General features: G+C 37.8%; 1 protein-coding gene across 1 annotated transcript in view; it reads left to right on the top strand.

The window, feature by feature from the left end:
- Window positions 1-2,495: 2,495 nt before the first annotated feature.
- WNK3 (WNK lysine deficient protein kinase 3) overlaps window positions 2,496-15,086 on the top strand; it is a 262,648-nt gene continuing 250,057 nt past the window's right edge. Inside the window, exon 1 of the mRNA XM_003802721.2 lies at window positions 2,496-3,032. Within this exon, the coding sequence (XP_003802769.1) occupies window positions 2,496-3,032 (537 nt within the window). The remainder of the gene's footprint in view (window positions 3,033-15,086) is intronic.

Here is a 15,086-nt window from a genome sequence, read left to right as displayed (position 1 = left end):
TTTTTTTTTTTTTTTGAAACAGTCTCCCTCTGTAGCTCTGGGTAGCTTGCTATGGCTTTAATAGCTCACATATTTCTTTGTATTTTTTATTTGACATAATTCTTAAAAAAATCATTGTGACAAATTGTACCCTCCATGGCACATAACATAGTAATTGGATATACAGATTTAATTTTGCAATAATATGATTGTGGTAGGAAGGGAAAATTTTTCTATTGGTGATTTGACCATTTACTTGAGAAACTTTTTTCCTCATTGTGTTTCATGTATTTGTAAATGTTCATTGTGGAAAGTTTTAGAAAATACAATAAAAATGCAGAAAGAAAAAAGAAGCCCATACCTTAACTTGGGGCAACTGAATGAGATTCTTGTCTCAAAAAAAAAAAAAAAAAAAAAAAAGAGCTCATACTTCTACAGTTTAAAGTTAATTTGTGTGTATGTGTATATAGTGTGTCTGTATTCAGAATTAATATCTTTGTGTATGGAAGCTTGTATATATTCCTTTTTTCATGTAACCATATCATTATATAGGGAACATCTTTTCATTTCATTGTAAACTACAGTGTTATTTTTAATGCTGCATCATTCCTCATTTTGAGATATTTAACTAACCCCCTATTGGGGTTATATGTTTAGTTTTTTCCAAATTAGCAAGTGCTATAATGAACATTTTTATATTGTTAAATCTTTGTGCAGATCCTTGACTATTTTCTTTTTCTTTTGAGACAGAGTCTCACTATGTCACTCTCAGTACTGTGCCATGATGTCACGCTCACAGCAACCTCAAAGTCTTGAGCTTAAGTGATTCTCTTGCCTCAGCCTCCCAAGTAGCAGGGACTACAGGTGCTTGCCAAAATGTCTGGCTATTTTTCTGTTGCAGTTGTCATTGTTTAGCTGGCCTGGGCCAGGTTTGAACCTGCCAGCCTTGGTGTATGTGGTAACCATTGTGCTACAGGTGTCTAGCCAGATCCTTGACTATTTTCTAAGGAACACTTTTCTAAGTGGAATTGCTTGTTTAATAGAATGCATGCTTTTAAGCCTGTCTTGATACTCTTTTATGATTGTATATTAATATTTGGTAGTTTTTGTTAAAATCTGATGGCAAACTGATAAACAAGTATTTGTATTATTTAAAACTACCATTGGATGTTCATAGGAGCATTAATCATAGTAGTCAGAAGATAGAAACTGTCCAATTCATTGACAGAAGAATGGAAAAACAAAGTATGGTATATACATCTAATGGAATATTGTTCCCCCTTAAAAAGTAAAGAAATTCTGATTCATGTTTATAACATCTAGGAACCTTGAAAACATTATTGTGTACTAAGTGAAATAATCCAGACAGAAAAGGACAAATGTTGTCTGATTCCATTTATGTGAAGTACCTAGCATAAGCAAATTCATAGAGATAGAAAGTAGAATAGAGGTTACCAGGGGTGGGTGGGATATCACTGTTTAATGATTGCAGAGTTTCTCTATGAAGCAAATTCATAGAGATAGAAAGTAGAATAGAGGTTACCAGGGGTGGGCTAGGGAATCATTGTTTAATGATTGCAGAGTTTCAGTTTGGGACGATGAAAAAGTTCTGGGAATGGATAGTTGTGATTATACAACATTGTGAATGTTGTACCTAGCATAAGCAAATTCATAGAGATAGATTTGAATGGATAGATTTGAATGGATTTGATAGATCAATGGATAGTTGTGATTATACAGCATTGCAAATGAAGTACCTAGCATAAGCAAATTCATAGAGATAGAAAGTAGAATAGAGGTTACCAGGGGTGAGATAGGGAATCATTGTTTAATGATTGCAGAGTTTCAGTTTGGGATGATGAAAAAGTTCTGGGAATAGATAGTTGTGACTATACAACATTGTGAATATACTTAATGCCACTGAACTGTACACCTAAAAATGATTAAAATGGTAAATTTAATGTTATGTGTATTTTACTACAGTAAAATAAAGTAAAAACTGCTGTTGGATAAATTTTAGAATTTTAAACAAAAATCACCTAGAAATCATGTGATTGTTTGATGTGTTGTGAATGTCACCTTGTAGCTAAGTGAACTCAAGGTTTGGGCACTTGTTTTGAATTTGATGGATTGATAGATGGGGCTGAGAACTAGGTTCCTAACCAATGTTCATGCCATATGAAGACAGATTGAGCTATATACCAAGTAGTTTGTTAGACACTGACAGCTACAGTGATAAATAAGATATGACACAGTCCCTATAGTCTACTTATTGCTAATATTGAACAGAAAAAAGAATGAACTTATTAAGCAAAAAGGGATTAAAAATCAGGTGACTTGTTTTCTCCTTACTGATTTCCTTTGTGGGATGATTTTAAAATATCTTTCCCCCCTTCAGGTTGCTATGGAAATATATGACCACATAAAAGGAAATCCATTCTGATAATTCTTATACCTGAGATGTAATTGGACTGAAAAGTGGAACAGGAAAAATTTTAGCACTAACCTTAATTACAATGGCCACTGATTCAGGGGAGCCAGCCAGCACAGAAGATTCTGAGAAACCTGATGGAGTTTCATTTGGAAACAGAGTTCCTCAGGTTGCTGCAACTTTGACAGTAGAAGCTAGACTCAAGGAAAAAATCAGCTTCTTCTCTGCTTCTGGGGAAACTGTAGAAAGGAAGAGATTTTTCCGAAAGAGTATTGAGATAATGGAAGATGACAAAGTTGCTGAATCTTCTCCCAAAGATGAGAAAATAAAGACTGCAACAAATATTCCAAGAGTAGATAAACTTCCTACAAATGTGCTAAGAGGTGGACAAGAAGTTAAATATGAACAGTGTTCAAAGGCAATGTCCGAAACTTCAAAAGATTGTTTCAAGGAGAAAAATGAGAAGGAAATGGAAGAAGAAGCAGAAATGAAGGCTGTAGCTACTTCTCCTAGTGGCAGGTTCCTGAAATTTGACATAGAGCTGGGAAGAGGAGCATTTAAAACAGTATATAAAGGACTAGACACCGAAACATGGGTTGAAGTTGCTTGGTGTGAGCTGCAGGTGGGTATATATATAATCTTCCTGATTTTAGTAAATTCCATTCTTAGCTGGCCTGGCCTTCTGAGTGATCTGGGATTAAAATATATCATGGATTAAAATGAAAACAAAGGGCTTGCCCTCCACCTTATAGAAAATATGCTCTTTTCCTAGATCCTATTAGGAGCTCATGCCAAACCTTTTTTCTCTCCTGTTGTTTTCTGTTTTAAAGGGGAAAAATATCTATCAAGGCTTTCTTTGGGGAAAATTCTCTGAATTGATTAGCCTTAGGAAATTCCTGGAATTCTCAATGTCTCCCTTTGAAACTCATAGTAAGTATGAGCTTTGCAAATTGGTTGTTATACTAAATACTTGAGGGTGAGATACAGGGACGTATTCAGTGTGACATATACTTTTTTTTTTTTTTTTGGAAATAGTCTCATTTTCTTGCCCTTGGTAGAATGCTGTGGTGCATAGCTCACAGCAACCTCAAACTCTTGGGCTCAAGTGATCCTCTTGCTTCCACCTCTTGAGTAGCGGGGACTACAGCTGGGCCTGCCACAATGCCCGGCGATTTTTTTTTTAAGAGATGGGGTCTCGCTCTTTTTTAGGCTGGTCTCAGCCTAAAGCAAGATTGCTGAGCTCAAGCAATCTACCCACCTTGGCCTTCCAGAGTGCTGGGATTATAGGTGTGAGCCACTGCACCGGGCCAATATATACTTTTTCAACAAAATTGTGGGAGTTCATGTGGTGCTTTTCAGAACAGGAAAGGTTTTTCTTGATTCTTTGAGGGCCTCTGTTGGTATAAACTCATCATGCCTTTGAGTGTACCTCATAGAGGATCTCTGGAAAAAATCATCATTGGGCTCTACTAAGCTTAGTCAACTGCAATTTTCTTTTAGAAATGAGAAATGAAAGCAACAGGAGAATGAATTACCTAGATTCTTGGTTCCATATTAATGTTTGTATAGTACTTTTAACTAACTAATGACTAAATGGGGAGAGAACATCATAGAAGGGGGTATGATGAGAATAATTTCAGACAGATTTAGGTCAAATATAAGGAAAACCCTTGTGATTTCAGTCAGCTCTTGTGAAATGGTCAGTGTTCACATGGGCTGCTTAAAATTGAGATGGTAGAAAGCCAATTACTAAGTACAGATTTTTGTTGTTCATATTCCAGTGGTCTTTGTGGGTTTGTATGTATATAATGATTTCACCTATTCTGAGTTTGCTGTAGGTCGCCGTTCAGATAGGTTGGAATTTACTCCAGGTCCCTGCATTTCTAGGAAGCTTTTTGTTTAAAGGGTTTCCACACTTTACGGTCTGAAAGAATCAGTATTTGTTTCATATGAAGATTCTGGACCTAGTACCACAGATTTTTTGATTCAGTAGGTCTGGAGTGGGGTTCAGGACTGCAATTTTAATAAGTTTTTTAAGTGTTTCTAATTTAGGAAGTCCTTTAACTAACTTTTTGGACAGCACATTTTACCTATTAGTCAAGCCATTTGAGTGGTCCTTGAAAGGTTTGTGCATGTGTGAGATTTGTTTGGTTTTCTTCTCACTTCTTTTTACCCTTTAAGAATTTTGTAAGGCATATGTTAAAGTAGAAATATTAGATAATACTGGCAAGCAAGCATCAAAATTATCTAATATTCCGCTATTTTGAACATGCTTAAAAAATTTTTAGTGTACCTTTTTTCTAGATATATATCTAAAATTATACTAAAATTTTTAGTCTATATATATATATATATCATTGATATATATATATATGATATATATCATTCTGTAAGTTTTTATTATTTTGTTTTTTGAGGCAGAGTCTCCCTCCGTTTCCCCGGGCTAGAGTGCTGTGGCATCAGCCTAGGTCATAGCAACCTCAAACTCCTGGACTCAAGAGATATTCCTGTTTCAGCCTCTTGAGTAGCTGGGACTACAGGTGTCCACCATGAGGCCTGGCTAATTTTTCTTTTCTATTTTTAGTATAGATGGGGTTGGGTTGCTTGGAGGTCAGGGTGGGGGGTGTCTGGCTCTTGCTCAAGCTGGTGTTAAATGCCTGAGCTCAAGCAATCATCCCGCTTTGGCCTTTAAGAGTACTATGATTACAGGTGTGAGCCACTGTGCCTGGCCACGTTTTGTAATCTTTCACTTATAGTTAATGTCTTTTCATTGTAAGTGCACATTTACATAATTATTTTTAATAGATGCTTAGTATTTTACCATAAACTTTGTATAGGTTATTTATCCAGTCCTTCCTTGTTGGATATATAGATTTTTCTCTAATATTTCACTATTATAACCATGATTGTGGTTAACATCTTTGAATATAATATTGAAAATTATATAAATTTTAATTTCATATATGCATTGTGATATCTTTTTTTTTTTTTTTGAGACAGTTCCACTTTGTTGCACTTGGCATCACAGCTCACAGAAACCTTAAACTCTTGGGCTCAAGTGATCCTTTTGCCTCAGCCTCACAAGTAGCTGGGACTATAGGCACCCGCCACAAAGCCCAGCTATTTTTTTTTTTTTTTTAGAAACGGGGTTTTGCTCTTGCTCAGGCTGGTCTCAAACTCCTGAGCTCAAGCAATCTACCTTCCTCAGCCTCCCAGAGTGCTAGGAATACAGGTGTGAGCTGCTGTGCCTGGCCCTGCACTGTGGTATTTTTTAGTGATACCATTTAAACAACTGTAAATGAAGGAAATAATTTCCATTCTCTTGAGTAGGGTGTGTGTGTGTGCGCACGTATATAGTAAAGGTAAGTATTTTGCAAACTGTGTACTCTAGCTATGTTTAAAGTTGTTTGGTAAAACATGAAGAAAATATTCCAGTGGGAGAAAATACCTAGGTAACTGCCTTCTATTATTCACCTGTGGAAAGGTCGAAAGATCTCATAAGGTCTTACTACTCAACTGTGGTCCTTGGACCAGCAGCATGGCCATCACCTGGAGCTTGTTGAAACTGCATATTCCCAGGAATCATTCCAGCCCTTTTGGATCAGAATCTTCCTCTTAGTAATACTTCTTGATGATTTGCATGCACAGTAATTAGAATGTGGAAAGCACTGAATTATGGGACTAATCCCAGTAGCTACTTGAATCAGAGTAGCAATTTGTTTAATACACTAACATGAACTTTCTATTTTATCATATATACTGATTTCTGCAGACTTCTCAAATTAGAATATCTAGGAAATGGGTCTCAGGAACTTGTTCCCTAGGTGGCCAGGCGTGGTGGCCCATGCCTGTAATCCTAGTACTCTGGGAGGCAGAGGTGGATAGATCGCCTGAGCTTAGGAGTTCAAGAGCAGCTTGAGAAAGATCAAGACTCCATCTCTACTAAAAATAGAAAGTATGCACTGTTGGGTATTTGGCAGGTGCCTGTAGTCCCAGCTACTTGGGAGGCTGAGGCAAGAGGATTGGTTGAAGAAGTTTAAGGTTGCTGTGAGCTGTGACTCTATAACACTTTACTCAGGGCCACAGAGTGAGACTCTGTCTTAAAAAAAATACATAAATACAAAAATTAAAAATCAAAGTTCCCTAGGTGATTGGATACTTAGCCAGTAACAAATATATGAAGTATGTTTTAATTTACATAGAGAACAACAATTGCAATTTTTTGTTCTAAAAGGTATGTCACAATTAGTGGACTTGCATATCACTTTGTCTTCTGCATGTTTGAAATTAAAAAAAAAAAACTAGTTTATTAAAACTCCCAGGAGAATAAGGGGCATCATCTTTTAATGACTTTCTATGCAGTTTTTAATGTGCAATTTCATTCTTCTTCTGCAAAGTCTTACTTATTATATCATTATAGAATTTTGTAGAAAAACACCCCAATGAGAAGTTTAAATTATTCTGCTTTCTTTTCCAATACTTGTTTATGTGTGTGTGTGTATAATATATATGTCTGTCTATCTCTCTATATATCTATATCTATTTCTATCTATCTCTCTATATATATCTGATCAGTGTCAATTGGGATGGGTTTCTGGTGAAGGGTTTCTGATGAGGGCTCTCTTCCTGGCTTGGTGAGAGGAGTGGGGAGAGTGACTTTGGGCTATTCTTAGAAGGATACTAATCTTATTGGATCACTGTCCCAGTCTTATGATATCACTGAACTTTAATGACCTCCACAAAGGCCCAGTCTCCAATTGCAGTGACAATGAGAGTTGGGGCTTCAAAATATGAATGAGAGAGTAGAGCACAAACATTCATTCTGTAACACGGGGATCACCTGTTGATCTCCTTGCCTAATTCTGCCCACTTAAAAGTGTGAAGGAAGCTAAAAGACCCATCCATGGGTTGAGTCACTTTTACTCTAGAACAGGGGTCCTCAAACTTGTTAAACAGGAGGCCAGTTCACTATCCCTCAGACCATTGGAGGGCCAGACTGTAGGCCCTGGGACGAGTTGGCTGCTAAGCAGGACAGGCAGTGGTGGCAAAAACACCCAGCTGGATAAATGTCCTTGGTGAGCCGCATGTGGCCCGTGGACCGTAGTTTGAGGACGCATGCTCTAGAGAGTAGGTGGGAGAGTTAGCTTTTGGGATAAGGAGCAAAGAAACTTCCTCAATGTCCAACACCTTGTTAGTTGGTACAGAGATGGCCCTTAGAGGAGAGACTGCTATACCTCCATCATTTATTGGATTGTCAGTACTTAAGGTACTCCAATGCTTCTCTGATTAAATCAAGGACACACAAGAAGGATATTGAATGTTAGGAATGAATAATCGCTTTTCAGACTTGAATTAGTAGCCTACATAATAAAATAGAAGTAGTATCTAAAAGTAGGCATCTAGGTAAAATCTGATACATAACTAGACTCATGAAGAAAAAAGAATCATACTTGCATCTCACTTCTTCCATTCTAGAAGCTAAGAATATGGTAGGTTAAGATTATTCAGGGGAATAGGCTGCACCACCCAATAATCTCTAATCTCTAATCAATAATCTCTAATCTCTAATCTCTATCATGCATCTGCCAGGATGAAAAAGATATTTGTGGACTGTAGCACAGCAAACAATACAACTGTAAAAAAAGAATAAGATATGTGGGACATATATAGACATTGAATGGATGAAATATATTTTTTAATTAAATCATAGCTCTGTATATTAATGCAGTTATGGGGTACAATGTGCTGGTTTTATATACAATTTGAAATACTTTCATCAAACTGGTTAACATAGCCTTCACTGAATTTTCTTAGTTATTGTGTTAAGACATTTATATTCTACACTTAGTAGATTTAACATGTACCCTTGTAAATGCACCATAGGTGTGGTCCCAACAATTACCCCCCCTCTACTCATCCTCCTTCTCGCCTCCCCCTCCTCCCTTCATCTTGTAGGAGGGTTATAGCATTCATAGGAAAGTGTGGGTGTTTATAAATTGGTTTCATAGTATGGCTGAGTACATTGGATACTTTTTCTTCCATTCTTGAGATACTTTCCTAAGAAGAATATATTCCAGCTCCATTCGTGTAAACATAAAAGAGGCAAAGTCTCCATCTTTTTTCCATCTTATTTAAGGCTGCATAATATTCCATGGTGTACCTACACCACAATTTATTTATCCATTCATTGTTTGATGGGCACTTGGGCTTATTCCATGACTTTGCAATTATGATTTGGGCTGCAATAAACATTCTGGTGTAACTATCTTTGTTATAAAGCGATTTTTGCTCTTCTGGATATATACCTAGTAGAGGAATTGTAGGATCAAATGGCAGGTCCATTTTGAGATCTCTAAGTGTTTTCCAAACATCTTTGCAAAAGGAATGTATTAGTTTGCATTCCCACCAGCAGTGCAGTAGTGTTCCCTTTTCTCTACATCCATGCCAACATTTTTGGTTTTGGGATTTTGTGATGTGGGTTAATCTTACTGGAGTTAGATGGTATCTCAAAGTAGTTTTGATTTGCATTTCTCTAATAATTAAGGGTGATGAGCATTTTTTCATGGGTCTGTAGGCCATGCGCCTGTCATCTTCAGAGAAGTTGCTTTTCAAGTCCCTTAAAAAGTCGATGACCACCCTCTTCTAGCTTGAAAGGTTTCAGCAGAGAGATCTGCAGTCATTGTAAAATTCTTCCCGTTGTGAGTTATGGTTTCTTATGTCTGGCTGCTTGCTGAATTTTCTCCTTCATGTTAACTTTGGTGAAGTTAATTGTAATGTGTCTGGGAGATACTTTATTTGGATTGAGTCATGCTCGGTTTCTGAAACTGTCTGCTATCTGAATTTTAGAATCTCTTGTCATGTTTGGGAAGTTCTCCTCGATTATCTCTTAAAGTAGAGCATCTGGGCCTTTCGAAGCAACCTCATCACCTTCAGGAATTCCCATAAGGCAAATATAAGTTTTTTTTTTTTTTTTGAATTATCCCACAGCTCTCTGAGAGAATGATCCATTTTTCCTCTCCACTTCTCTTCCTCTTTGAGTGTTTGGAAACATTCCAAAGCTTTGTCTTCAATGTCAGAAATCCTTTCTTCTGCCTGCTCCATTCTGTTACTGAGGGATTTACTGTATTTATCATATCTTGGAGGGCTCCAAATTCTTTTCTCAGTGTGTCAAAATCTTTGGTGATTTTGACTTTGAATTCATTGAATTCTTGAGACAACTTTTGAATTATTCCTAGAATTTCTAATTCCAACTTTACGTTCATTGTGTTAATCTTATTTGCCATCCAAATTGTAAACTTGATTTCTGACATCTTAGCAATTTGTTTATGAATGGGATCTTCTGTTGTGTCTGCCTTGTCTTTTCTTCAGGGAGTTGAACTACTCTGTTTATTCATGGTTCCAGAGTTTTCCCAGTGATTATGCCTCATGATTATTTTCACCATTTGGCTTGAAGGGCAGGTAGGGTGAAATTGGATTGGGGACTCCTGGGATTATGGTTAAACATCCCTTTGCCCAAGAGCTAGGACTGGTGACTGTAGGTTTTCCCCTATAGCTTTGCAGAGGACCCGTATAGTACTATAGCCTGAGATACTGGCGACCTACTTGGTGTGCTGGGGCTAAGTGGCTCTGTCTTGTTTTCAGCTGGTCTTTGTTCAATCCTAGTGAATCAGTAATTCTGGGTTGAATTCTCAGCTGTGGAGAAATACAAGCAACTAAGACACTCTGCTCCCCACAGGCAATAACTGGAAAAGGAAAATCAAACCTTCCCAGAACAACACAACCAGGGTACCACCTTGGATGGTCCTCAGCTGATTGGCCTTGGTCAAGAGTTCCAAATCAATTGTCCCAGTCAGCGCTAAGTCTCAAGTGGGAAAGTTCAAAATGTCTCCAGCATTTAGATAGGAGGGGTTTGCGGCCAGCTTGAGTGTGGCTCTCTCTGGTGCTCCGTAGAGTCAGAAGGGTCCACCCAGCAAATGAGTTAGTCTGGGGAGGTTGGATGCTTCTCCACCTTGCGTCTCTGTCACACGCAGTCATTGGTAACTGGGTACCCAGTTGGTAACTCTGTGGCCCAGTTCCCTTCAATGAGAAAATGTGCCATGGATTTGTGCCTGCCTGAGTCACAGGGAGATCCATGTCTCCTTGGTCAGGCTGCCACACCCTGCCGCCAGCTGGTAGGGGAACCTGAAGCCTGACTACCTTGGGTGCTTATTGGAAGCTGAGGAGTGTCACTCAGTTCCAGCCCCATCCCCGATTAATGTTGTTGCCACTTATATTCTCTTGGAATTTGCGGTACTGTGGGCCAGGCACTGTTTGAGTTTACAGAAACTGCGACTCAGGCCCTCCCTTTGCTGCTGCTGTGCCAGTTCTCACAGAGTTGGCTTCTCTGTGTCTGCTGCAATCTGTGTTGGCATGGGTGTAGTTAGAGCTCACAAAGGGCTCTCAGTTCCTGCCCTTCCCTGAGCTAATGCCTCTGCCATGCCTACTTGTCCCAGCTATGCTCCATTAGGAGTTGGGTGTATCTTGTGTCCAGAAAAACAGCAATTCTGTCTCAACCCCACCCTGGGAGTCTGCTGCCTCTGCATGTGTGTATTCTAGTCCCTGTCCCTGCTGCACCCCTCCTCGGCAGGTACCACCTCAGGCATAGCCTTTGCTCACAGGGCCTGCGTTTCTGTGGCTGCCACCAGTGTAGAGTCCTGGCTCCCTCTGATTGCTAAGAGAGATGGGAAGTGTTTTCCAAAATATTACCAGGGGTGAGAGCCCTATTGTTCCTGCCAGCACTGCTGCTGCTGCTGCCCTGTGCTGCGGGGTACTGTTTCTCCCTTTCCCAAGTGGCTCCTTTGCAGCACAGACCCTGCTTTACACCTCTGGTGCTGAATCAGCACAGACTTGTAACAGCCCATGCCTTGTCGAAACCTCTCGAGAAAATGCCCAAGAGTGTGGACTGTGCGGAGGACAGGCTTCTGACCTTGGGGTGAGAGTGGAGGGGAGTGCTTGGAGTTCAGAATTGTGAATAGAGTATATGTTCAGTTTTATAGCTGGTGGGAGAGTGTCCTGGCACACTAGTTGGTCCTCTCTGGGGAAGGAGATCCGATTTTTAGCAGCTCTCTTCTGTGGAATAGTAAAAGATCTGAACTTTGCTCACTTGTTTGTAGAAAGTACACTGAAAGCTGTTCTCATGGGGGAGGTGACTCCTGTCCACTTGGCAATGGGTTTTGTACCTATTGTTTGTTTCCTTGGGATCACAGCTTGCCTCAGCAGGGGTGATGTGTGCTCTTCAATGTTCTCTCTTGGTTCCCCTCCCAGCCATCAACTTACTTGATAAAATTTTGTCCTTTAACTTTCCTTCTGGATGGGAGCCTCTGTGGAAAGCTGGCTCCAGTTGGCTATCCTGCCTCGTCCCCTCTTTCCAGTTTCTGATGAAGGAACCATTTTTGTCTCAAAATATTTGATATCTATAACTAGAATAGACTAAATGCAGGGGAAACATGATTTATTACTTTAAATTCTAAACCAGTTTAGCAAAAGCTACATGTTGATGGGGGGGGGAATGACAGTGTTATGGATGTGGACAGTGTAGGGAAGATTAAATATTCTACATGTCTCATCTCTGAGGTGTGATAGAGAGAGGGGAATTTATTAGTATTTTGAATTATTTGTTTGTTTTAGGTAGGTGGAGACTAGATCCAGTAGGGAGAACTAATGGATAATTTACTTTTTTATAATAGAGAAATATATTTCCTTTTGAGTGTATAACCACTAGTAAAAAGGAAAAATATGACCTACCTCTTAGTTAATAATCAAAAGAAAACAAAGTAAAAAAAGAATATTGGCTGGCCATAGTGGCTCATGCCTATAATTCTAGTACTTGGGAGGGTGAGGCAAGAGGATTCACTTGAACTCAGGAGTTTGAGACAACCATGAGCAAGCCCCTTTTTCTACAAAAGAAAATAGAAAAATTAACTGGATGTCGTGGCACATATCTGTATTTCCAGTTGCTTGGGTAGATGAGGCAGGAGGATTCTGGAGCCCATGAATTTGAGTTTGCAGTGAACTGTAATGACACCTCTGTACTCTAGCCTGGGCAATGGAGCCAGATTTTGTGTCAAAAAAAAAAAAAACAACCCAAATATATATATATATATAGATAGATAGATAGATGTATGTTATTTGCTATATAAAATATGGCCATGTTGCATTTGCTTATTTTAAAACTTTAGACTATAAGATGGGTTAATAGACAACCACATGTTCTTTACTAAAAACATACTTAAGGCAGTGATGAAGGTTAAGTAAGGTAAAGGTGCAAATAAGCAAAGAGGAAGAAGGAGTAGCAATGTTAATGTCTATCAAAGGAGGAGGAAAGTAAGGCTAAAGGATATTATATATAAATTATGTACTTAATAATTTTAGAAGATAATATCAAAAATCTGTCGAGAACAGAAGTATTTTGTGTAATAATTTAAAGTTAGAACCTGTATTAAAAAAAAAAAAAGATGAACATATAGGTAGAAATTTCAGGTGTATTTCTTTCAGAATAGGAGTGATCTACCACAAAAAAGTGAGTAAATATAGAAGAATTAAATAATATAACCTATAATCCACAAACTTCATTTGATAAATATATAGAATTCTATATCCTTCAAACTGGAAATACACATTTTTATATCTGTAAGCAACTAAAAGTGGTTATATATGCAACTCAAAGAAAAAATAAGAGATTTTATATTTTATATTACTCACTAAAATTAGAAATAAAGAAATAAATAACCAAAAGATTCTTAACTAATTATAGAACAACAATTATACTCCTAGATAAATTTGGAATCAGGGATAAAGTAGAAGTTGAAATTATAGACTAGAAAGCAATGAAAAAAGAAGTGACATTATAATAAAACCTGTTGGTCATTGCAAAGAAAACCTATAGCCTAAAATATCTTCATTATTAGTAATAACTAAAAATAATTTAGTACTTATTTTAGTAAGTTGGGAAAATAGTAGCAAAAGAAAGGAAGAGAAGGCTTGGCACCCTTAGCTCAGCGAGTAGGTTGCCAGCCTCATACACTGAAGCTGGTGGGTTCTAGCCTGGCCCAGGCCTGCTAAACAACAGTGACAACTGCAGCCAAGAAACAACGGGCATTGTGATGGGTGCCTGTAGTCCTAGCTACTTGGGAGGCTGAGGCATGAAAATCACTTAAGCCCCAGGAGTTAGTGGTTGCTGTGAGCTATGATGTCACAGCTCTATGGAGGGTGACAAAGTGAGACTGTCTCAATAAAAAAAACAGAGAGACAATAAAGATAACTGAAATTCATTTAAAAATTACAAATAAAATATGGTAGGATAAATTCTAAAATTTTTGGCTCTCTGAAAAGTGGTTAATGAACCTGATAAAGAAAAGAGGGCAGAAATACATGAGGGAAGGAATGAGAAGTGAAACATAGCCATGTTCTTTATAATAGACTATAATGTATAACTTTGATAAAGTTTTGCCAATACAGTAGTATGAAAATAATTAACTACAGAACAAAGCTAAGAGACTTGCTGAGAACATCCATAAATCAACCATCTAGATTCTACCTTTAATACTGATAACAAATTTTAAGTCTTAATATATTACTGATAAACAAAATGTGAACCAAAATATATCCAAGAAAAATTAAATCAAAATTTAATAGTGTAGTTAGTTATTACAGAGGGTATAGAAGGGGATTGATTTTTCTTAATAGCAGAACAAGAGGGCATAGAAGAATATGCACTGCAGCATTGTTTAATATAGAGAGAAACTAGATCAACCGAAATGTCCATTGATGGATGGATGGATAATTGTGGTAGAATTATACAATGAGATACTATACAGTAGTTAAGTAGGAATGGTACATGTCAAAATAGGTAAATATAAAAAACCAGAATACTGAGCAAGATAATTTTCATAAGGATATACAACCACCTAATATAAAATTCTAATACTTATGAAACTATATTGCTTATGAACACAAGCATATAATTAGAACAATTAACAAACTGGCATAAATTGAGATATTGGTTATGTTGGGAGGGAAAGGAAGGGGATACCATGAAGGATGGATACTTAAGGGGTTTCAACTATATCTGTAACATTCTATTCATTTAAAAAATGGAAGGAAATATGACAATGTTAAAATGCAACAAAGCTGATTATTAGAACCTTATTCCTTTTTATTAAAGTTTTACTTTTTATTTTATTTTATTTTGTTTTGAGACAAATTCTCACTGTGTCACCCTCAGTAGAGTGCTGTAGTGTCACAGCTCACAGCAAACTCAAACTCTAGGATGTAAGTGATTCTCTTGCCTTAGCCTCTCAAATAGCTAGGACTACAGGCGCCTGCCACAGTGCCTGGCTGTTTTGTTGTTATTGTAGTTGTCGTTGTTTAACTGGCTCGGGCCAGGTTCGAACCCGCCAGCCTAGGTGTATGTGGCCGGTGCCTTACCCACTGAGCCATGAACACTGCTTGAAGCTTTATTTTTTTTTTTTCATTCTTTTTTTAATTGAATGGTAACTATGTACATTAATGCACTTCTGGGGTACAGTGTGGGGTTTTCACATGCAATCTGAAATAGTTCCATCAAACTGGTCAACACAGCCTTCATGTCATTTTCTCAGTTATTGCTTTAAAACGTTCACATTCTAAGAAAGATTCA

This window comes from Otolemur garnettii, unplaced genomic scaffold, assembly GCF_000181295.1.
Source record: "Otolemur garnettii isolate 467f Iridium unplaced genomic scaffold, OtoGar3 scaffold00256, whole genome shotgun sequence".
Taxonomy (NCBI): Eukaryota; Metazoa; Chordata; class Mammalia; order Primates; family Galagidae; genus Otolemur; species Otolemur garnettii.
The sequence above is the reverse complement of the archived record's forward strand: the minus strand, read 5'-3'. Positions and strand labels throughout refer to the sequence as shown.